Consider the following 23,097-nt stretch of genomic DNA (forward strand, 5'->3'; position numbering starts at 1 on the left):
AGTCCCATATCACTCCAACTGCTCATGGCCCACACCATTACAGAGCTTTCACTGGCTTGAACAGTCCCCTGCTGACATACAGGGTACATGGATTCATGAGGTTGTCTCATATCTGTACAGGTCCATCTGCTCGATACAATTTTAAATGTGATTCATCCGAGCAAGTAACATGTTTCCAGGCATCAACAGTCCAATGTCAGTGCTGATGGGTTCTGGTGAGGCACAAAACTGGGTGTCATGCAGTCATTAAGGGTACATGAGCGGGCCTTCAGCTCCGAAAGCCCATATTGATGATGTTTTGTTGAATTGTTCACACACTGATACTTGTTGATGGTGCAGCACTGAAATCTGCAGCAATTTGCGGAAGGGTTGCACTTCAGTCACGTTGAACATTTCTCTTCAGTTTTCATTGGTACCATTCTTGTAAGATCTTTTTCTGGCCACAGCAATGTTGGAGATTTGATATTTTGCCGGATTCCTGATACTCGCGATACACAAGCAAGATGATCATATAGGAAAACCCCACTTCATCGCTACCTCGGAGACTCTGTGTCCCATCGCTCGTGTGCCGACTATAGCACCATGTTCAAACTCACTTAAATCTTGATAAACTGCCATTATAGCAGCAGTAACCGATCTATGGTGACCCACCAATCTGTTCTTTACTTTCAAGTCATATAGAAGTTCTGAAAATTCTAGAGTTATTAAAACAAAAGAAACATACCCTAATACAATTGTGCATTTCTTTTCAAATTTATTAACCATAAAAAATTCTCACTAAAAACCCCCTATTCACAGTTTCTTTCTTCTCTCTTTTCCACCATACGGTACATTCTCCCTGAGCAAGGTAAAATTATCAATGTCTTAAGCTTTTAAAGACAAACGCAGTTTTGTGTAATACAAGAATTTTGTATGAAAAGCTACTGCATATCAAAATCTTTTCTATGTCATTAATGTTCAACATGGTTGTGTTAAACTGCCTGATTTAATCTGGCATGGAAAATGGGAGGGATAGAAAAAATAAAGGCAGCCAGACAACATAACAAGAATGGTGTATTGCTGTACATTCACTAATGGAATGTTATATGAGAAAACTACAACAAATTTAGTACATAACAGGATCATACAGCAATATATTATATATTTCCAAACTAAATACATTTGGTACTCAGTACTTTCAGATACTATTTGGCGTCCACTGTGTACAACTGTAAACTGACTTCTTCAATATGACAATTTCAAAAATTGTAAAAAACTGAATATTCAACTTTCAAACATGTTTGCCACTGTAAAAGTAGTGTAAAATTCAATAAACAAGTTGCACTTTTTGACAAAAATGCTTACGCTTATTGTAGGGAACACTGAATGTAATACATTTACCGGATTCTACACATCATTCATGGGAGAAAGGCATTTCTTCTCCATTGTTCCTCGGCAGTAAAGAAACAACAAAAAACAGTTCACAAAATGATGCAAAAGAAATGAAAGAATGATTTGTGCCAGCTGAGGAGGGACTGAAAACACAGAAACAGGTAAACAAGTGTGTGTGTGTGTGTGTGTGTGTGTGTGTGTGTGTGTGTGTGTGTGTTTTTTCTGCAGTACGCCAATAGTTGCTACTGCGGTGACGAGTGAGCCCCCGCAGCTTCGGCTGCTGCAACAGCTGCCTGGTCTTTCGCATGTTTCTCCATCTGAAACAAGAAAGAAATCTGTAATACAGAACACTTAAAATTACAATCCTACTGTTGGGGAAAGGATGTTAAATTAATGCACACTCTGAGTGATTACCTAACCAACAAGTCATTGTGCAGATTCCCAAACCAATGATCAACTAGCACGTAAATGAAGTAGTTTATATTACTTGTAACATATTCGGCTTTCCATAGATTCAAGCACCTGAAATGTAAGTAAACCAAGATACTTCGCCAACAAACGGAGAAAAACATGGTGATGAAACATATGAAAGCATGAGATTAGCATATACAAGTAACATCAAATAATTGATTTGCTCCATTTTATAGGACCCCAACCCCCTTCTCCCCTTATGTATGTGTGCAGTTTGTTCGTGTGTGTGTGTGTGTGTGTGTGTGTGTGAGAGAGAGAGAGAGAGAGAGAGAGAGAGAGAGAGAGAGAGAGAGAGAACGAGGAATGGGGTGGGGGTGGGCACGCATGCACATAGTTGGGCGTGTGCATGTTTCCTGCTCACAACAGCAGTCTTACCACAAAAATTATACATGCTGGAGATGAACTCATAGCTCTAACAAGCATTTGGGTGGTGGTGGTGGTGTGTCTGTGTTTATAGCATGTTTTACAATTAGAATTACTGACAATTTGAATACCATATACCTTACAAATGTGTACAGAATAGCTTTTATAACTCTTAAGTTCGTATACAAAATTTTTTCCCATCACTAACTGACATACTAAATTTCAATTACAAGTGGTGTTGTCATACCATTTTTAAGACTGTATTCTCTGATGTTACATTTTGCCAGAAGGGAAGAATTAATAACAAGTCAGAGGTTGACAGTTTCTGCTCCCAGTGAACTGAAGAGTTTCTAACATCTTTTGCCACAATTTGTGGGGAATGAAGCTTTCTGGTTGCAAGTAAAAACCAATGAAATTATTTTTCTCATTCCATTAAAAAGTTACTAGTATAACACATCAAATTGCTGTTCAAAGTCATTGCACTATTCAGTATAATTACTAACATAGGGAAAATCCTTTACAGCTAGGTCCTCCCCAATTATCCCTGAACCTTTTGTTAATTCATTACTTGCGTATACGTAATTGGGCACTGATTTTTTTTCTGCTTTCTTGTTATAAAAGAAAACAGTATTTATGTTGGAAAAAAAGTTCTCAGTTTACTTGCCACATCAAATCAGATAAAATCCTGAGTTTTCGGTGACTGCCTTCATCATTAGTGACAGGGGATAAAAGGATCGATATTTTGAAACCTTCTATATGATGGTGTAGGTATAACAACCTACAGCCACACATCAAAGGGGCCTTCGTTTGTAAGTAATCAATGAAGAATAATTTCACATGCTGCTAATATTGGACATATTAGTCCTTACACAATGATAGATCATGCTTAGGTAGATTATGAAAATTCTGTGGTGCTTACTGCTAATACTAGACACATTCACTCTTACACTAAAATTGTCCAACACCGACATAAAGGGATGATGCAGACGAGGAGAATTTTGCTACAAGCTGACACAAAAGGAATATTTACATTCTGTAAGCATCACAGTGTATACTATCACTTGTACCCTTAATCTAGTTAGACTTACATTAGATACACAATATATTAGTTATAGAAATGCCACAGTGTTAATTTTAATTGAACTTTCCTGGATGGTTGGGATATTTTCGGCCGTGGCTTTGTTTTGGTGTTCTTAACTTTGATTTTTCATTTACATGAGGAATCATGCATGAAAATTTAAAGAGTTCCAAGGATGTGAGGTTACCACTGCTCCATCTTGAATGATATGAGAATAAATACCTCTGTGAGGTGAAACAGTGCACGGTTTAGCATCCCTGGTCTCAACAATGAGTTTCACAGATGCTTGCTTTTGAGGGCACACCTGCACAGTGGTCATTAAGTGGATACTATAGACGTATTGCTTCATGAACTCATTCACAATCAGAGGAAGCATTCCGAAGATATCAAATGAAACAATATGATTCCACAGAACTTTTCCTGCCAAACACCTTTGAGATATATATAACCCAGACCTTGGTACAAATTTTCGTTTTTTTACTTGCCTGCAAATATACACTACTGGCCATTAAAATTGCTACACCAAGAAGAAATGCAGATGATAAACAGGTATTCATTGGACAAATATATTATACTAGAACTGACATGTGATTACATTTTCACGCAAATTGGGTGCATAGATCCTGAGAAATCAGTACCCAGAACAACCACCTCTGGCCGTAATAACGGCCTTGATCCATCTGGGCATTGAGTCAAACAGAGCTTGGATGGCGTGAACAGGTACAGCTGCCCATGCAGCTTCAACACCATACCACAGTTCTCAAGAGTAGTGACTGGCATATTGCGACGAGCAAGTTGCTCGGTCACCACTGACCAGACGTTTTCAATTGGTGAGAGATCTGGAGAATGTGCTGCCAGGGTAGCAGTCGAACATTTTCTGTATCCAGAAAGGCCCGTACAGGACCTGCACCACGCGGTCATGCATTATCCTGCTGAAATGTAGGGTTTCGCAGGGATCGAATGAAGGGAAGAGCCACGGGTCGTAACACATCTGAAATGTAACGTCCACTGTTCAAAGTGCCGTCAATGCGAACAAGAGGTGACGGAGATGTGTCACCAATGGCACCCCATACCATCACGCTGGGTGATACGCCAGTATGGTGAAGATGAATACATGCTTCCAATATGTGTTCACCATGATGTGGCCAAACACGGATGCGACCATCATGATGCTGTAAACAGAACCTGGATTCATCCAAAAAAATGATGTTTTGCCATTCGTTGAGTACACCATTGCAGGCGCTCCTGTCTTCTGTGATGCAGCGTCAAGGGTAACCGCAGCCACGGTCTCCGAGCTGATAGTCCATGCTGCTGCAAACGTAGTCGAACTGTTCGTGCAGATGGTTGTTGTCTTGCAAACGTTCCCATCTGTGGCTGCATGATCCGTTACAGCCATGCAGATAAGATGCCTGTCATCTCGACTGCTAGTGATACGAGGCCGTTGGGATCCAGCACGGCGTTCCGTATTACCCTCCTGAACCCACCGATTCCATATTCTGCTAACAGTCATTGGATCTCGACCAACGCGAGCAGCAATGTTGCGATACGATAAACCGCAATTGCGATAGGCTACAATCCGACCTTTATCAAAGACGGAAACGTGACGGTATGCATTTCTCCTCCTTACACGAGGCATCACAACAACGTTTCACCAGGCAACGCCGGTCAACTGCTGTTTGTGTACGAGAAATCGGTTGGAAACTTTCCTCATATCAGCACATTGTAGGTGTCGCCATCGGCACCAACCTTGTGTGAATGCTCTGAAAAGCTAATCATTTGCATATCACAGCATCTTCTCCCTGTTGGTTAAATTTCACGTCTGTAGCACGTCATCTTCGTGGTGTAGCAATTTTAATGGCCAGTAGTGTACACTAGGTGTGTTTGAGACATGAAAACATCTCTGGAACAGTATAGTTTCATTGTATTAAAGCATCTATGCCAGGGTTTCAGGCAGGATACCTCATTTTCATTCGATGCTGAGATGCCATTCCAATACAGTTGGAGAGTCCCAGCAACGCTGTTCGAGTTTAGGGGGAATACCAAGTGGGGTGAGGCATGAATGAAAATTTGGATTGAGGAGGGAGGTGTGCTTGGATAGTCCATGCAGTTGTGCAAAGCTACTGCGCCAGGGTGGCTTACTAGTTAGAGCATCTGCATAGTGAGAAGGAGATCCGGGTTTCAATACCAGCTTTGGTACAAATTTTCATTCATCACTTCAGTCAGCATATAAACATTCCAAAGACAGCGAAGTAGTGTACTGAAATGTACAGTCACGCGTCTGAAGAATGAGGACCAGTAATCTGCCAGAAGGAATGTTGTCCAAGACTGAAGCCACCGTAACTGAGTTTACCCACAAACAACATTCACATTCATATTGCTCCTCCTCCGCATTCACATCACACAGCCACATCCAGTAAACAACAGCAAGCCAGTAATGCCACAAATAGTGAGTGTATCGAATTTCATTTTTTATTTATTTATTTATTTATTTTAACTTTGGAGAAAGTCGTTGGAAGTATGGTTGTCAAATTACTGCTAAAGTAGGTTTATGTATGCAGCTTGTACCGGGATATCTTCCTCTAAAATTACTTTTCCTCAACAAAATTTATGAAAAGGAATTACTTTATTTTCGATGTTACAATCAATAAGCACTGGTTCTGAATGTACAGTTAAAATTATTTTTCAGAAACATTTGAAATTACAGACTACTGGCACATTTAAAATTTCTACTATTAGTTACGCAATACTGCCTGGTTACTATGTTTATTTCTGACTTCATTTATGAAATAATAATCAAAAATATTAATGTAACAGAAACTAATAGAAATTCATTTGTCAAGAAAAATTGATAAGCCCTTTGGGATATTGTTATTTTTGCTGAGTGAGACAGTAGTAGGCATTCCCCTGATGTGACTGGATATTTTTTGCATTTTGTGCGAACAATGTAATTTTGGCTTTGTTAATGTGAGAAATCAAAAGGCTGTATGATATACTAAAATGTGACAAAATATATTAATGTAAAAACTAAAATTCTGCAACAACAATCTCCAAATTTATTTAGATCAATCCAACAGTGAGGACCTAAAATGTTACATTTTCAGCTTCAAGACTCAGACCCCCTAGACAAGAAGACCTGGAGACTACTCTACATAAGAAGCTAAGTAAACCAGAAAGTATATTATAATCTTCGCTCTTCTCAAATCTTCAGAAAAGACTTTACTTATTGTGGACAATAGCTGCAAGTCGGAAGGAAGAAGAAGATTACAGGCTTGAAGAATAAAATTATTGGGGAACAGGTAAGACACCAGGTCGTACCAAACTGAGTAAGAACAGCAAAGGTATCAAAACATTGTATAGTTGAAGTGTTAACTAGTCAATATGCGCATAAAGAAGACTCAAAATGTTGCTAAGCTTTCAGCAGTGTACTTTTGGCCCAGCAATCAGATTACAAAAACAGAAGACAAGGGGTTTGAAATCTTGGGTGCCCAGCAAAGTTTCCTCGAGTTGACCCATAAACAGCCACTTAGGAAGGTGTCATGTAGGTCCCCTTGGCCAAGAAACAGATTTGTTTGTACATCTTCCTCTCAAAGGAGTAGCAGTTTGTGTAAGGATGCAGTTTGTCTGGTGTATAATTAAGGTGGTGGTGGATTTCAAGTCATGACTCTGGATAGATAGTGTAAAAAGAAATAATTTTTCCAGAATTTCTTTTTGCTTACAACAAAAAGAAGATTTTCCTTAATAATTAATTTTGAAAGCAGTGACTGTAGTGGAGACTGACATCTTATCCAAAGGCAACCATGTCCATATTTTTTTTATCATCTACATTTAATTTTGATTCATTAAAAGCAGTACTATTAAGGTACACTATGGATTAAACGTGACACAAACAATGCTTTGAGCATCCATATGGAATCGTTATTTAATTACACAAGTCATGCTTTTAAGGGGGATTATGGATAAATTAGTTTGAGACTGAGGAGAAAATATTTTAAGTGTAAATGTGTACCCCTGTTAAGGTTAGCAGAGGAAAAGCTAGACCAACATCATCTATAACGAGTTAGTGCAGCAGCAGAATAGAAAAGATATACTGGGAATAAACTGCTTTCAGTTCAGTAATGTCAGTGAGGAAAGTACATAAAATCATTCTGGAGAGGACCATTTCACCCTATATCATGAACAATACATCATGAGCAATTTGGTAGAGTATACAACAATCCCAATAACAACAAATAAAATAACAGGTAAAGACTGCAGTTTTGTACATGGAAATGGTGGCCAATTTTCATGTTATGAGTGTACACAAAACACCTTGTAAAGAAGTTTATTACTACTCCAGATTGTCACAATAACAGCACACATGATGAAATGGAAACAGAGACATAAATGAATAATGAAGAATAAAAAACGTCCCATGAGCAATTGGCCAATAATCACAACAATCTGCAGCAGGAAGCAGTTAACTAACAACTGAGAAATTTCAACTCACAATTTGTGGTTGCCAGAGGAGGCAAGGAAGGTGTACCGTAAATTTATAAGTACCGGGTGATCAAAAAGTTAGTATAAATTTGAAAATTGAATAAATCATGGAATAATGTAGATAGAGAGGTACAAATTGACACACATGCTTGGAATGACATGGGGTTTTATTAGAACAAAAAAATACAAAAGTTCAAAAAATGTTCGACAGATGGCATTTCATCTGATCAGAATAGCAATAATTAGCATAACAAAGTAAGACAAAGCAAAGATGATGTTCTTTACAGGAAATGCTCAATATGTCCACCATCATTCCTCAACAATAGCTGTAGTCGAGGAATAATGTTGTGAACAGCACTGCAAAGCATGTTCCGGAGTTATGGTGAGGCATTGGTGTCTGATGTTGTCTTTCAGCATCCCTAGAGATGTCGGTCGATCACGATACACATGCGACTTCAGGTAACCCCAAAGCCAATAATTGCACGGACTGAGGTCTGGGGACCTGGGAGGCCAAGCATGACGAAAGTGGCCACTGAGCACACGATCATCACCAAACGACGCACGCGAGAGATCTTTCACGCGTCTAGAAATATGGGGTAGAGCGCCATCCTGCATAAACATCGTACGTTCCAGCAGGTGTTTATCAGCCAGGCTGGGGATGATGCGATTCTGTAACATATCGGTGTACCTCTCACCTGTCACGGTAGCAGTTACAAAACCAGAATCACACATTTCCTCGAAGAAAAAAGGCCCGATAATGGTAGATGTGGTAAATCCAATCCATACCGTGACTTTCTTGTCATGCAATGGAGTTTCCACGACAGTTCTAGGATTTTCAGTAGCCTTAATTCTGCAGTTGTGGGCATTGACAGACCCTCTGAGTGTGAAATGAGCTTTGTCAGTCCACAAAACGTTACTCAACCAATCGTCATCTTCCGCCATCTTTTGAAACGCCCACATCGCAAATGCCCTCCGCTTCACTAAATCGCCAGATAACAGTTCACGATGTCGATGGATTTTGTACAGATAGCATTGGAGGGTACGCCTAACTGCCAACCAAACAGTAGTGTATGGAATGCCGGTGCGACATGCAACTGCACGAGCGCTGACTTCCCCGTGCATAGACAAACCCGCTACAGTCTCCATTTCTTCCTGAACTGTCTCAGCTGCATTACGCCTTGTGCTCGGTTGGCCACTACAGGGTCTATCGTCCAAACAACCCGTGGCTTCAAACTTCGAAATCATTCTCGCCACAGCTGCATTTGTCAACGGACCTTTACCCGTTCAAATCCCCTTCCTATGGCGATAGGATCGTAACGCTGAACTAGCACATTCCCCATTCTGATTATACAGCTTCACTAAAAGCGCCTTTTCAGGTAACGTCAACATGCTGCGACTGCTGGCACATCTGATTCTCTCTCTCTTTACAGCTTCTTTTATACATGATTGTCATGGGCAGTCACTGACGTTTTGCTGTCCAGCGCCATCTGTTGGACATTTTGTGAATTTTTTGTTTTTTTTGTTTTTTGTTCTAATAAAACCCCATTTCATTCCAAGCACGTGTGTCAATTTTTACCTCTCTATCTACATTATTCCTTGTTTTATTAAGTTCCCAAATTTATAATGATTTTTGATCACCTGGTATTTGCAATGTTACATTGGTCATATTTTCTACAGGGGGATTACTTGTGGCATTATCAGTAATTAGTTATATATCAAGATTTGCATAAGTAGCTAATGGCATAATGTACAGTAGGTGGAACAAGAGAAAGGCTTATATGATACTGCTCAAGTGTATCACATCTAGTATGCTAAATCTATTTTGGTACGTACAATACCTTCTGACGGCGCAGCTTGAGATCTTCACTTTAAATGTATGCAACAACTAAAATCATTCGTCATCTATCGGTTGTACTATGACCCTTCAGAAGGAAGTCAGTACTTGTGTACCAGTGTTTTCTAGTGATATACAGGGATGGCAGTTGGCAGGTGCTAGTTTCTGTTCCTATAGGTTGTGAGCACACTACAGGGAGACAGGTCAGAACACAAGGCGATTTGGACAAGGTCGGGGGTACATTACAACCACCTATGATGACCAATAATTGGCCATATCTGCATTTTGATGTCATACTGCTGCTGCCAGAGCACTAGGCCCATTGGAGCTGCTGTGTCAGATCAGACTGTAAGGAACAGGTTACAAGAAAGAACCTTACAGCCTAGAAGCCCCAGTTTGAGTACACCACCTGATACGAAAACACCTCGCAGTTCACCTTCAAGTCTGCAGTTCCCATGTCAATTGGCAACTTCATCGCTGGCAAAACATGTTGGTCACAGACAAGTCCAGACTTACTCTGATGAAAGCTGACAGCCATGTTTGGATGCAAAGATGCCACAGCGAGCACTGTCTGCCAACTGTTGTAAAGGAAATTGACAGATTCAACCCACATTCTGTGGTGGTGTAGGGAGACATCTGCATAGCTAGCCGTACAGATTCTGTCATCTTACTGCCAGGAAGTACATGGTACAGATCCTATTGGACCACATGGTGGCTGTTGCATATGATGGTGGCTCTGAATTCCATCTCATGTACAAGGGGTCTGGATGCTGATGTAATGAAGTGGCCAGCAGTGTGTCCCAACCTAAACCACATCAAATGTGTGGGACATGCTTCACAGATGTGTTCATGGTCATCCAATTCCACCAAAGACTCTTCAAGAACTCTCCACAGATCTGAGGAATAGAAACAGATGCCACTGGGTGGCCTTTGTAGACCTATGGAGCATGCCACATAGGTCTCAGGTGGTGATAAAATGTTCATGGAGAGCATACACATTATTGAAACTCCCAAGTCCAATGAAAACCATCCAGGATGACAGGATGAATGTTTTCACTTTTCTTTTTTCAACACCTGTCAGAGATTTCAGTCCTTGTTATGTAAATGAATGAGGATATAATGTTTTTTGTGTGCTTAATTTGTGAAACATGAAGGCATAATTTGCTAACATATCCATTACTCAATTATTGCTCAATGGAGTATGGTAGACACTCAAAGTCATGTGCCCCTAATTATTTTGAGCAATGTATTAAGGTCTGCGTAAACATTATTTTGGTTTTTATCACATCAGTGATGTTTACTGACACAGAAGAAAGGAATGGAGATGTCTACATAACAGGAGGAAAAGTAACAATAGTTCCACTGATTAGTCATTGAAAAGTGACACCCAGCAGAGGTGTGAGAGTGATATACTGAGGTACTATAACTTGAGAGAAAATTAACTTTTTTTTCCTCTTCTGAAGGAACAGTGCATGCTGTTTACGGACATTTTCTTTGCTCGGTTCAGCTGTTAAGGTTTATAGTATTGCAATAATTCTGAAACACCTGGAGCAATTTCAGTTGAACTTTTTCATGAATATGACTGCAGCAGATGTGGGAGGTAAGAATATGGTAATATTTATGATTAGTTCCCAGAACAATTTCAATCAAACTCGGTACATACAGGACTCACTTAATATATATAATAGAGGGAAACATTCCACGTAGGAAAAATATATCTAAAAACAAAGATGATGTGACTTACCAAATGAAAGTGCTGGCAGGTCGACAGACACGCAAACACAAACATACACACAAAATTCAAGCTTTCGCAACAAACTGTTGCCTCATCAGGAAAGAGGGAAGGAGAGGGAAAGATGAAAGGATGTGGGTTTTAAGGGAGAGGGTAAGGAGTCATTCCAATCCCGGGAGCGGAAAGACTTACCTTAGGGGGAAAAAACGACGGGTATACACTCGCGCGCACATACCAGATCTCCAGTTGCTTTCTAGTTCACCTTTATCTCTCCCCATATATTTTTATCTTTCATTTTCATTTCAACCTCATGTTACACTTTCCACCTTCTAATACCATGTCACCCTCACAACACCCCCACAATGACCCCATTAAGTTTTATTTACATTCCCTCCGCAAACATGCCTTCACCCTAGCCAGATTACGCTCGCTATTTTATTTTCTCAGGCTTGTCTGACATTTGGCATAACCCCCAAAGGCCTCACACTTAAAGTTCCCATCTCTGGCTGCAACCCTTCTTTCCATCAGTCCCTATACCAGTTCCAAACTGAACAATCCATTGCCCTCACCCACCTAATCCTTCACCTACACATCAACTCAGCCAATGAACACACCCGCCAACTCCTATCCTTAATAAAAGTCCTCAATCTTTCCTCTCCCACATCCACACCGGCTATTCAGAGCATCCTCCTACAGGCCAACCGCAAATTAGAACAGCATGCCACCCTTCACCTCAAAAAACTATCCAATCTCCTGGTTTCCCACCTCCGGAAAGGCAACTCACTCACCCTTCACAACCTTTCTAACAAACCTCAACCACCTCTCATTGCGCACAAACCCAGTCTCTCCCATCTACTCAATCTCCCACTTCCAGCTCCACTCCCTCCAAAACCTCAAAATTCCAATCAACGCAATCTGGTACCACAACACCCTAACTCAGTAGTTAACCTTTCCTCCAAACCTCTCTCCCAATCCGAAACCTCTGTCCTATCCAAAGGCCTCACCTTCAGCCCCACTCCCAGATTCAACCAAACAGCCATCGTTCCCCAAGGTAGTGTTATAGGCCCTTTGCTGTTCCTAATCTATATTAACGATTTTGGAGACAATCTGAGCAGCCATCTTCAGTTGTTTGCAGATGATGCTGTCGTTTATCGACAATAAAGTCATCAGAAGATCAAAACAAACTGCAAAATGATTTAGAAAAGATATCTGAATGATGCAAAAAGTGGCAGTTGACCCTAAATAATGAAAAGTGTGAGGTCATCCACATGAGTGCTAAAAGGAACTCGTTAAACTTCAGTTACACAATAAATCAGTCTAATCTAAAAGCCGTAAATTCAACTAAATACCTATGTATTACAATTACGAACAACTTAAATTGGAAGGAACACAGAAAATGTTGTGGGGAAGGCTAATCAAAGACTGCATTTTATTGGCAGGACACTTAGAAAATGTAACAGACCTACTAAGGAGACTGCCTACACTACGCTTGTCTGTCCTCTTTTAGAATACTGCTGCGCGGTGTGGGATCCTTACCAGACAGGACTGACGAAGTACATCGAAAAAGTTCAAAGAAAGGCAGCATCTTTTATATTATCGTGAAATATGGGAGAGAGAGTCACAGAAATGATACAGGATTTGGGCTGGAAATAATTAAAAGAAAGGCATTTTTCGTTGCTATGGAATCTTCTCATGAAATTCAAATCACCAACTTTCTCCTCCGAATTCGAAAATATTTTGTTGACACGAACCTACATAGGGAGGAATGATCACAAAGATAAAATAAGGGAAATCAGAGCTTGTACGGGAAGAAATAGGTGTTCATTCTTTCTGCGCACTATACGAGATTGGAATAATAGAGAATTGTGAAGGTGGTTCAATGAACCCTCTGCCAGGCACTTGAATGTGATTTGCAGAGTATCCATGTACATGTAGATGCAGATTTATTCTTCAAATAGTAGCCATATTTTCAGGTAATTCTCACGAGCCATTCAGTGTCCATGCACTGTCAGTGCATAAATAAAAATTTATGTTTCAACAATAAAGACCTGGACTTCCCAAAATTTGTGTTTCCAAACTCACTATTCTTAGTTGCCAATACCACCAACGAAAGCTACATGTTTTCCAAAATGCAAGAGAGGAACAATACTGAAATTACTTCCCGTTTCACATTTAGCTAGAGAAATGATGATAAAGAGATATACATACTAAAACTGAGAGCTTAAAATACTGGATGTTGATGGCTTCATTCAACAAATTTCATTCAGCTGCCATATATTCACATAGAAAACATGTATCAAACTTATGCATAAATATAAACCATTCATACATAACAAATATTATTCATTTTAGGTTATCAATACTTTCCTAAAGAAGTAAATAATAACAAAGAAGCAAAGGCACCTAGCTTAAGCAACTATAATGTTATTATGCTTTTGCTTACCACTTTTCGGATGTGGAGAAAAGCTTTACTCTCTGAATCACCCCGAATATTTTCTAATTTATATGGTGGAGTGATGGTTATTTGCTCAAACACCAAAATATTGGGGCCTTGCCAGGTAACATCCTTAATTCTGAAAATATATCCAAAAAGCTGTATTAAACACTTTATTTAACAAAATTTTCTGCAAATACATGAGTTAAATAAGCTGGGCAAAGCTAAATTATTCCATGAAACACAACAGTAACTTCAGTCAACATCTGAGAGATCAAAAATAAAATCACCTGATATACTGGAAACCGACAAACTGTACAAAGTATGTAATGAATGACAAACTGCCTATTGGCTTCTGTCTCGGGTTCTTCGGCCGACGTTCATCTAATGATTTTTCTGACGTTTCGCCAGCACGAGTGGCTGGCATTGTCAAAGCTTCACCCTCCATTGCCGGTGGTGAACTGGAGGCGAGCTCGCGGCCGCAGACTATATGTACCTGGCGCGCCAACGTCCGAGGGCTTCTCCGCAGTCATTTCCGGTGCGGTTCTCCTCTTGCTACCTGCGACGGTCGTTCGCTGCAGTACGGGAAGCCAGGATCCGTTTACCTTAAGGCTTTCCTCTTTCTTGTTGAAACTGTTCGCTTGTTTTTGGATTTCTACAGCTTCTCTGAACAAGCGCGTGTGATAGTGCTTCTATACAGCCAGAACTTCCGTGTCGGCGAATTTTATAACGTGGTCGGTCTCATTCAGTGCGTGCTCTGCCACGGCCGATTTCTCCACCTGCCCCAACCTGCAATGTCGCTTATGCTCTTTGATCCTGGTGTTAATGGATCGTCCAGTCATTCCGACATAAACTTTTCCGCATGTGCAAGGTATACGGTATATTCCCGACATTGCAAGTGGGTCTCTTTTCTCCTTCGCCGATCTAAGACACTCTTTGATCTTCCTTGTCGGTTTGAAAATCGTCTTTACGCCGTGTTTGCGCAATATACGGCCGATTCTGTCCGTCACTCTGGGAATGTATGGCAGAAAGGCCGTACCCGACATTTCTTTTTCTGGTTCCTTACTTCGCCGAGTGTTTAGCTCTGTTACACTTCTAATGTAATTTGTGGAGTACCCACTGCTCCTCAGATAGAAGCCTCCAGTTCACCACCGGCAATGGAGGGTGAAGCTTTGACAAGGCCAGCCACTCGTGCTGGCGAAACGTCAGAAAAATCATTAGATGAACGTCGGCCGAAGAACCCGAGACAGAAGCCAATAGGCCGTTTGTCAACAAGTGGCCACGAAAGCCTTAACAATTTTGTATGTAATGAATACTGCCAGACATTAATGCCCCACCGGCACACCAGCACACATTCAAATAAGAATGTGTAATGTCTTGCTTGTAGAGTTTCCCAATGTAGTTTGTGGAATACATCTGTGACAGTGTTACTAATACAAATAATAATGTAAAATATGCAGCAAAAAAGGCAAACAGCGAAGCAGGAAAGAGATTTGTGCCCTTCAGACACATCTGTAGGCAGTCTGGAGAGAGCTAGTGATGACAAGAGAAGGCAATGATGAGGAAGAATGGTTCGCACCTGGCAGGAAGGCTATTAACAACAGGTTCCAGCTGCCAGAGTTGAAGGGAAACAAGTCTCAAGATGGCGTAGGACCAGGAAATGTGCAGTGCACATTGCCCATGCGTAGGTATCAGCAGGAACTGGTAAATTTTGTAAAAGGTCACTTATCTGTTATTACGGAGAAGTTGCAACAATATTTTCCAACATGTAGTATAATTGATGATGATGATGACTATGACTAATGGTTTGTGGGGCACTCAACAGTACGGTTATCAGCACCCGTACAAATTCCCAACCTTTGCTCAGTCCAATATCGCCACTTTCATGAATGATGATGAAATGATGAGGACAAGCGCGCACACACACACACACACACACACACACACACACACACACACACACACACACACACTGTAAACAATAGTGCCACCCCAAACCAAAGACGACTAATGTCAGATGTTATCAATATTGAAAATTAATAGCCAGAAGATGAAATAGCGTTAACTCCATCCCTCTGACAATGAGAGAGCAGAATTCCACAGAGAATAAGCAAGAGAAACCTCCATCTCTATGTATAAAATCGCTTTCTAATTTAATTTCCCCCCATGAACCATGGACCTTGCCAGTGGTGGGGAGGCTTGCGTGCCTTAGCGATACAGATAGCCGTATCGTAGGTGCAACCACAACGGAGGGGTATCTGTTGAGAGGCCAGACAAACGTGTGGTTCCTGAAAAGGGGCAGCAGCCTTTTCAGTAGTTGCAGGGGCAACAGTCTGGATGATTGACAGATCTGGCCTTGTAACACTAACCAAAACGGTCTTGCTGTGCTGGTACTGCAAATGGCTGAAAGCAAGGGGAAACTATGCCCGTAATTTTTTCCCGAAGGCACGCAGCTTTACTGTACAGTTAAATGATGATGGCATCCTCTTGGGTAAAATATTCCGGAGGTAAAGTAGCCCCCATTCGGATCTCCGGGCAGGGACTATTCAGGAGGACGTTGTTATCAGGAGAAAGAAAACTGGTGTTCTACGGATCGGAGCGTGGAATGTCAGATCCGTTAATCGGGCAGGTAGGTTAGAAAATTTAAAAAGGGAAGTGGGTAGGTTAAAGTTAGATATAGTGGGAATTAGTGAAGTTCGGTGGCAGGAGGAACAAGACTTTTGGTCAGGTGAATACAGGGTTATAAATACAAAATCCAATAGGGGTAATGCAGGAGTAGGTTTAATAATGAATAGGAAAATAGGAATGAGGGTAAGCTACTACAAACAGCACAGTGAACGCATTATTGTGGCCAAGATAGATACGAAGCCCACACCTACCACAATAGCACAAGTTTATATGCCAACTAGCTCTGCGGATGAAATGTATGAAGAGATAAAATAAATTATTCAGATAGTGAAGGGAGACGAAAATGTAATAGTCATGGTTGACTGGAATTCGTTGTAGGAGAAGGGAGAGAAGGAAATATAGTAGGTGAATTTGGATTGGGGCTAAGAAATGAAAGAGGAAGCCACTTGGTAGAATGAGCATAACTTAATCATAGCTAACACTTGGTTCAAGAATCATAAAAGAAGGTTGTATACATGGAAGAAGCCTGGGGATACTGGAAGGTGTCAGATACATTATATAATAAGACGGAGATTCAGGAACCAGGTTTTAAATTGTAAGACATTTCCAGGGGCAGATGTGGGCTCTGACCACAATCTATTGGTTATGAACTGTAGATTAAAACTGAAGAATTTGCAAAAAGGTGGGAAATTGAGGAGATGGGACCTGGATAAACTGAAAGAACCAGAAGTTGTAGAGAGCTTCAGGGAGAGCATTGGGGAACGATTGACAAGAATGGGGGAAAGAAATACAGTAGAAGAAGAATGGGTAGCTTTGAGAGATGAAATAGTGAGTAGAGGATCAAGTAGGTAAAAAGACGAGGGCTAACAGAAATCCTTGGGTAACAGAAGAGATAATGGATTTAATTGATAAAAGGAGAAAATACAAAAATGCACTAAATGAAGCAGGCAAAAAGGAATACAAACGTCTCAAAAATGAGATCGACAGGAAGTGCAAAATGGATAAGCAGGGGTGGCTAAAAGACAAACATAAGGATGTAGAGGCACATATCACTAAGGGTAAGATAGATACTGCCTACAGGAAAATTAAAGAGACCTTTGGAGAAAGGAGAACCACTTGCATGAATATCAAGAGCTTTGATGGAAACCCAGTTCTAAGCAAAGAAGGGAAAGCAGAAAGGTGGAAGGAGTATATAGAGGGTCTATACAAGGGTGATGTTCTTGAGGACACTATTATAGAAGTGGAAGAGAATGTAGATGAAGATGAAATGGGAGATATGATACTGCGTGAAGAGTTTGACAAAGCACTGAAAGATCTAGGTCGAAACAAGGCCCCGGGAGTAGACAAGATCCCGTTAGAACTAATGACTGCCTTGGGAGAACCAGGCCTAACAAAACTCTACCATTTAGTGAGCAAGATGTATAAGACAGGCAAAATACCCTCAGACTTCAAGAAGAATATAATAATTCCAATCCCAAAGAAAGCAGGTGTTGACAGATGCGAAAATTACCGAACTATCATTTTAATAAGCCACAGCTGCAAAATACTAACACTAATCCTTTACAGACGAATGGAAAAACTGGTAGAAGCCGAGCTCGGGGAAGATCAGTTTGGATTCCGCAGAAATGTTGGAACACGTGAGACAATACTGACCCTACGACTTACCTTAGAAAATAGATTAAGGAAAGGCAAACCTACGTTTCTTAGAGAAAGCTTTTGACAATGTTGAGTGGAATGTTCTCTTTCAAATTCTGAAGGTGGCAGGGGTAAAATACAGGGAGCGAAAGGCTATTTGCAATTTGTACAGTCCCAAGACCATAGAACAGTGGTTGTGTTTCACCATGGTTTAGAGATGAAGCCCACTTTCATTTGGATGGGTTCATCAATAAGCAAAATTGGAGCATTTGGGGACTGAGAACCTGCATTTTGTCACCAAGAAGCCTCTTCACCTCAATGAGTGACTGTGTGGTGTGCAATGTCCAGTCATGTAATAATCTGTGTGAGATTCCTTGATGGCATAGTGACTACTGAACGGGACATGAAGGTTCTGGAATACGATTTCATACCCATTATCCAAAGTGACCATGATTTTGACATGATGTGGTTCATGCAAGGTGGAGCTTGAGCCCATTGAAGCAGGAGAGTGTTTGAGGTCCTGGAGGAGCACTTTAGGGACCACATTCTGGCTCTTGGGTACCTAAGGGCCACTGGCATGGGATGCCACATTCTCCAGATCTAAACACATACAACTTCTTTTTGTGGGGCTATATTAAAGCAATGTGTACAGCAATAACCACAAAACTACTGCTGAGCTGAAAACAGCCATTCAGGAGGTCATCAACAGCATCAATGTTTTGACACTTCAGCAAGTCATGCAGATAGAACATGTCATAACCTAAATCCGAATATCTGTAGTGATGTTTACATGTTTAATAAAGTGTGTGCATGCTGTAGTTTGTAATTAATTTACTTTTTTTCATAAAGTTCAATAACTGTAACCCTGTACACATTAAGAGAAACTCAGGTGCCACAATACACACAAAGCCATTAGGTGACAATTTTGAATATTATCACCTTCATGGAAGACTTCCATGTCCTTATTTCTTTCAATGAATCACAATCTGCTATTTGCCATGCCCACAATTATATTGTCTCTCTGCCCTAAATCCTTCTCAATCAGTGCCTTACGTATGATGGGTAAGACAATATCCCATGATAGATCAGTGGTCTAGTTGTCAACAATGTCAGATGTTTTTGCCCATTTAGGCTGCGGAGAAATATTTGTCTATAGCACAGCATGAGATCTATGTTTGCTCCATATCTGATAAACTGTGAGGTAAATTCAGAAAGCTTTTTTACTTAACAGACAAAGTTCCAACAGATATTTTGGTGCATATTATCTAAAAATATTGTACATCAAATATGAAAAATGCAAGACAGCTGGGTTTGGGGTGGGGATGTCACTATGTAGCTCTTATTGTGATTGCTACTTATAAAATTTGAGGTACTGGTGAATTTCTCTCATTTTAATCATTTAATTAAAGGATACCAGCGATCAAAATTATTCAGTGTTGCAAATACTACATTTTGTGTATTCTAAGATCTCCATCTTAACACAGCTTGATTATTTTAAACTTTTAAAAAATGAAGATAGCTCATCATTAGTACTTAAATATTCATCTTATACTTCTATTTACTGGACTTTCCATTGTTTCATTTTATACTCCTAAAACTTACGTCCTTGAGATTGCCAGAAAAAGTTTTTGTCCCTCTGGAGATACACCTGCTGCTAGTGATGCTACAAGCCTTCTCTTCTCTTCTATCTGCTTCCGTACCCTCGAATTTAGCTAGGTAAAATCACATATTTGAGTACTGATGAGCCAGTGTGCAAAGCAGCTTAAAACAGTATGTATCAATTTAAGACATATTTAGAATATTAAACAAACCAAATTTTAGTTCATTAATAGAAGAAAAAAGGTACTTCTGCAATTTGATACTTGTTTTCATTCAACAAGCTGTAAAAATATAGTTATATTAATTTAACAAAAACACTTACTCTTTGCAAATTAAGTGAAGCTGGAGCTTCTGGTACCGAGTTCACTTCTTTCTTCACTTGAACATCACTGACAAGAGCCAAGTTCACAATATGAACATCATTCAATGACGCACGTCCACTTGAAGCAGGACATTCTAAATACTGTGTTAAGGAAAACTGAAACTGTTTAGTATAAAATTAACTGGGTTTGCATGCTCATCTATAATGTATATTCTACTGAAATTTACCTACATTTCTTTCATGTGACATTTTACATGGTTAAAGTGCAATTACGGTGTTAGCAGCTCTTGTGTGGTGTTCTGATGGCAATTCACAGACGCTGGTCATAGTCAATCAGGTGATGGTATACACTAGTCAATAAGAATCGTTGAATCTAATGATTCCTTTTGACAGAAGATATGAGTTGATTACATCTGTTTCTGATATGAAGGGTGCCAGAACACTGATCTGGTTATTATACATGTTAAGGTTGGTTACTTATTTTCATATTTTATTGCTGACTGGAAGAAAACTAGACGAGCTGGGACAACTGACACGTAATGAAGCCTGAGGCCTGCGTTAGGTTGGAATGTGACAGTTTGGTTGGGAGATGGCACAGCCAACAAATCTCAACATAAAAATACTACTGCCATAACAAAATGATGTGTAGTACAGCCGCGAGACATACATTCATCGTTGCAATACTTACCTGTACGTCTTATTTGCAATTTTACCAAAAATTTCAACAAACTGGTTAAATTGTAACCTAATGAAACACAACACCAGCTACATTTATTTACAAACCACAGGAAATTGTGAAGGAGCATTCTGATTGGCTACCGACAACCACCTCACAATTCACTGTATTCAGTTCCCATTGTTCAACATGCATGATGTTACAAACATTGGCACATGATGCAATATCTTTTGACACCCTAATTTCACTTTTGGCATTCAAACAACTTTTGTTCCAAAAGGAAAATTCAAAGAAGAAAACTAATATTATGGGGAGAAAGAATGTGTGGGCAGGTAAATTCTAAAAAATCAAGTGTACTGCTACTTTATGACACAGTGACAACAAAAGTATACTTGGAAGGAGAGACAACATTGGTCGTATTTTTTTGTTTTATTAACCGCAAAATCGATTTTCGGTCACTTAGTGACCATCTTCAGTGCTGTAATATATAATTTAAATTATTATTACAGCACTGAAGATGGTCACTAAGTGACCGAAAATCGATTTTGTGGTTAATAAAACAAAAAAAAATACGACCAATGCTGTCTCTCCTTCCAAGTATACCCATTATCTGGTCGTGGTGCACAGGACACTCCATGGAGTCGCCAATCAAGAAAACAAAAGTAATATTATTAAATGCACAGCCCAAAATTTTTTATATAAATTTATCCTCTGTGCTGTAGATACTACGCATCACAGTCTCTATGCTCCATTTGCAATAGCTGGCCGCTGTTGCCGAGCCGTTCTAGGCACTTCAGTCTGGAACCGCGCTGCTGCTACGGTCGCAGGTTCGAATCCTGCCTCGGGCATGGATGTGTGTGATGTCTTTAGGTTAGTTAGGTTTAAGTAGTTCTAAGTATAGGGGACTGATGACCTCAGATATTAAGTCCCATAGTGCTCAGAGCCATTTGAACCATTTGTAATAAATAAAAAAGTTAGCTAACTAACAATATATTTATCATTATTTGTTGGCCCTTTCTTTTCTTTTCTTTTTTCCTTCCTCTCTTTTAATTTTACTTTGACACCTATGCTCTTATTTTATTTCAAAATTTTTTCTCACTTCACATTTTATTTTGTATTTCTAAATCTTAATACTAAATGTACATATTTCTAATCACTACGTTATTACCTACATCACCTACAGAATGTTTACCAGCTGTTCCATTTCCACATCACTGTTTACTGACCTAATCACAGCATGAACTAAAACTAATACTCAATCTGAAGATAAACAGCAATACTCGATATAAGTCACCACCGCTGACAACTGTCGTAGGAAACACGCGAAGAACGCCATAAACAACGTGGTGATTACAATGCGATATTGGTGGAAATTTTTTCAAATGTGCTAAGCTACTGATGAGTCAGCCCCCCCCCCCCCCCATACTGGCTTTGTCAAGTAACAACAAAACTTGAATATAAACAACCAAAAAGTCACAGCAGCCATTAACATTATGTCAGTGATCACAGATGATAACTCTTATCAAATTCCTCAACCCCAATCCACCTTACAAAGAATAAAATACTTATAATGGCTGAATGAGGTTGTCAGTGTCACATAGGTAACTGAGATGGATACAAACTAGTATTATGAAATGAGAAAAGCAATTGTATTTTAAAAAATATTAACAGTTTGTCCGAGATGCAAACTGATATGTAACAAGTTAATTCAGGGTGGGGGGTATTGCACCCACACTCAAGACCTTTCTGTTCAACGAAATAAATGTAAGTGTGGCTGTATGAGCACTGCTGATTTGGATTGTTTGATACCCATGTATATTTTTTTCTGACGAAATTGTTGATAATAATCAATAGCATTTTGTCAGAAGACACTCACGTTAAGATTCAAAGGATTGGTGAAATTGTAGGCAAGTTATATAATTGGATAACTTATATTCTGATTTAACTTCCACACATTATAAAAAAATTGAGTACACAGTGGGTGTTTACTTTTAAGGAATCTGCAAACTCAGGTTTTAAAAAGTTGAAGCACAAATGTTGGCACTTAATAGTGAAATACTTGTTATGTCAGCAATGAGCTATCGTGTACAATCTCTTCACCTATTACACGCATTCTCAGATATATATGCTACATGTTCTGTGTAATATGCCTTTGAGTACAGCTGAGAACACATTAAATATTATAAAAGATATGTTCCTGAATAGTTTTTCTTGATCAAAATTATGTTACTGATCAAATCCAACAAGTTATGCGTCCGGAAAGATTGAATTGAAAAAGTTTGACTAGTAAATGGTGAAAACTTAATATTGTTTGTGAGTAGCTTGTAATTTACAGTAATTATATTGCAACTGCATACATGGCTTCTGCCCAAATACCGCAGATTGAGAAGCTCATGGGTTGAGAGAATTATGCAATTTGGATGTTTGCACAGTAGAAGCTTACCTACAGTTGGATGATCTTTGAGATATCATTGATGG

At 39.7% G+C, this 23,097-nt stretch overlaps 1 protein-coding gene across 1 annotated transcript in view; it reads right to left on the reverse strand.

The window, feature by feature from the left end:
* Positions 1-1,033: 1,033 nt before the first annotated feature.
* LOC126253637 (protein LSM12 homolog) overlaps positions 1,034-23,097 on the reverse strand; it is a 28,725-nt gene continuing 6,661 nt past the window's right edge. Inside the window, exons 2-5 of the mRNA XM_049955124.1 lie at positions 19,944-20,077; positions 19,625-19,734; positions 13,769-13,898; positions 1,034-1,688 (exon numbers count right to left, since the gene is read on the reverse strand). Of these exons, the coding sequence (XP_049811081.1) occupies positions 1,614-1,688; positions 13,769-13,898; positions 19,625-19,734; positions 19,944-20,077 (449 nt within the window). The 3' untranslated portion in view covers positions 1,034-1,613. The remainder of the gene's footprint in view (positions 1,689-13,768; positions 13,899-19,624; positions 19,735-19,943; positions 20,078-23,097) is intronic.

The sequence above is a fragment of the Schistocerca nitens genome, chromosome 4 (genome assembly GCF_023898315.1).
Source record: "Schistocerca nitens isolate TAMUIC-IGC-003100 chromosome 4, iqSchNite1.1, whole genome shotgun sequence".
In the NCBI taxonomy this organism is placed as follows: domain Eukaryota; kingdom Metazoa; phylum Arthropoda; class Insecta; order Orthoptera; family Acrididae; genus Schistocerca; species Schistocerca nitens.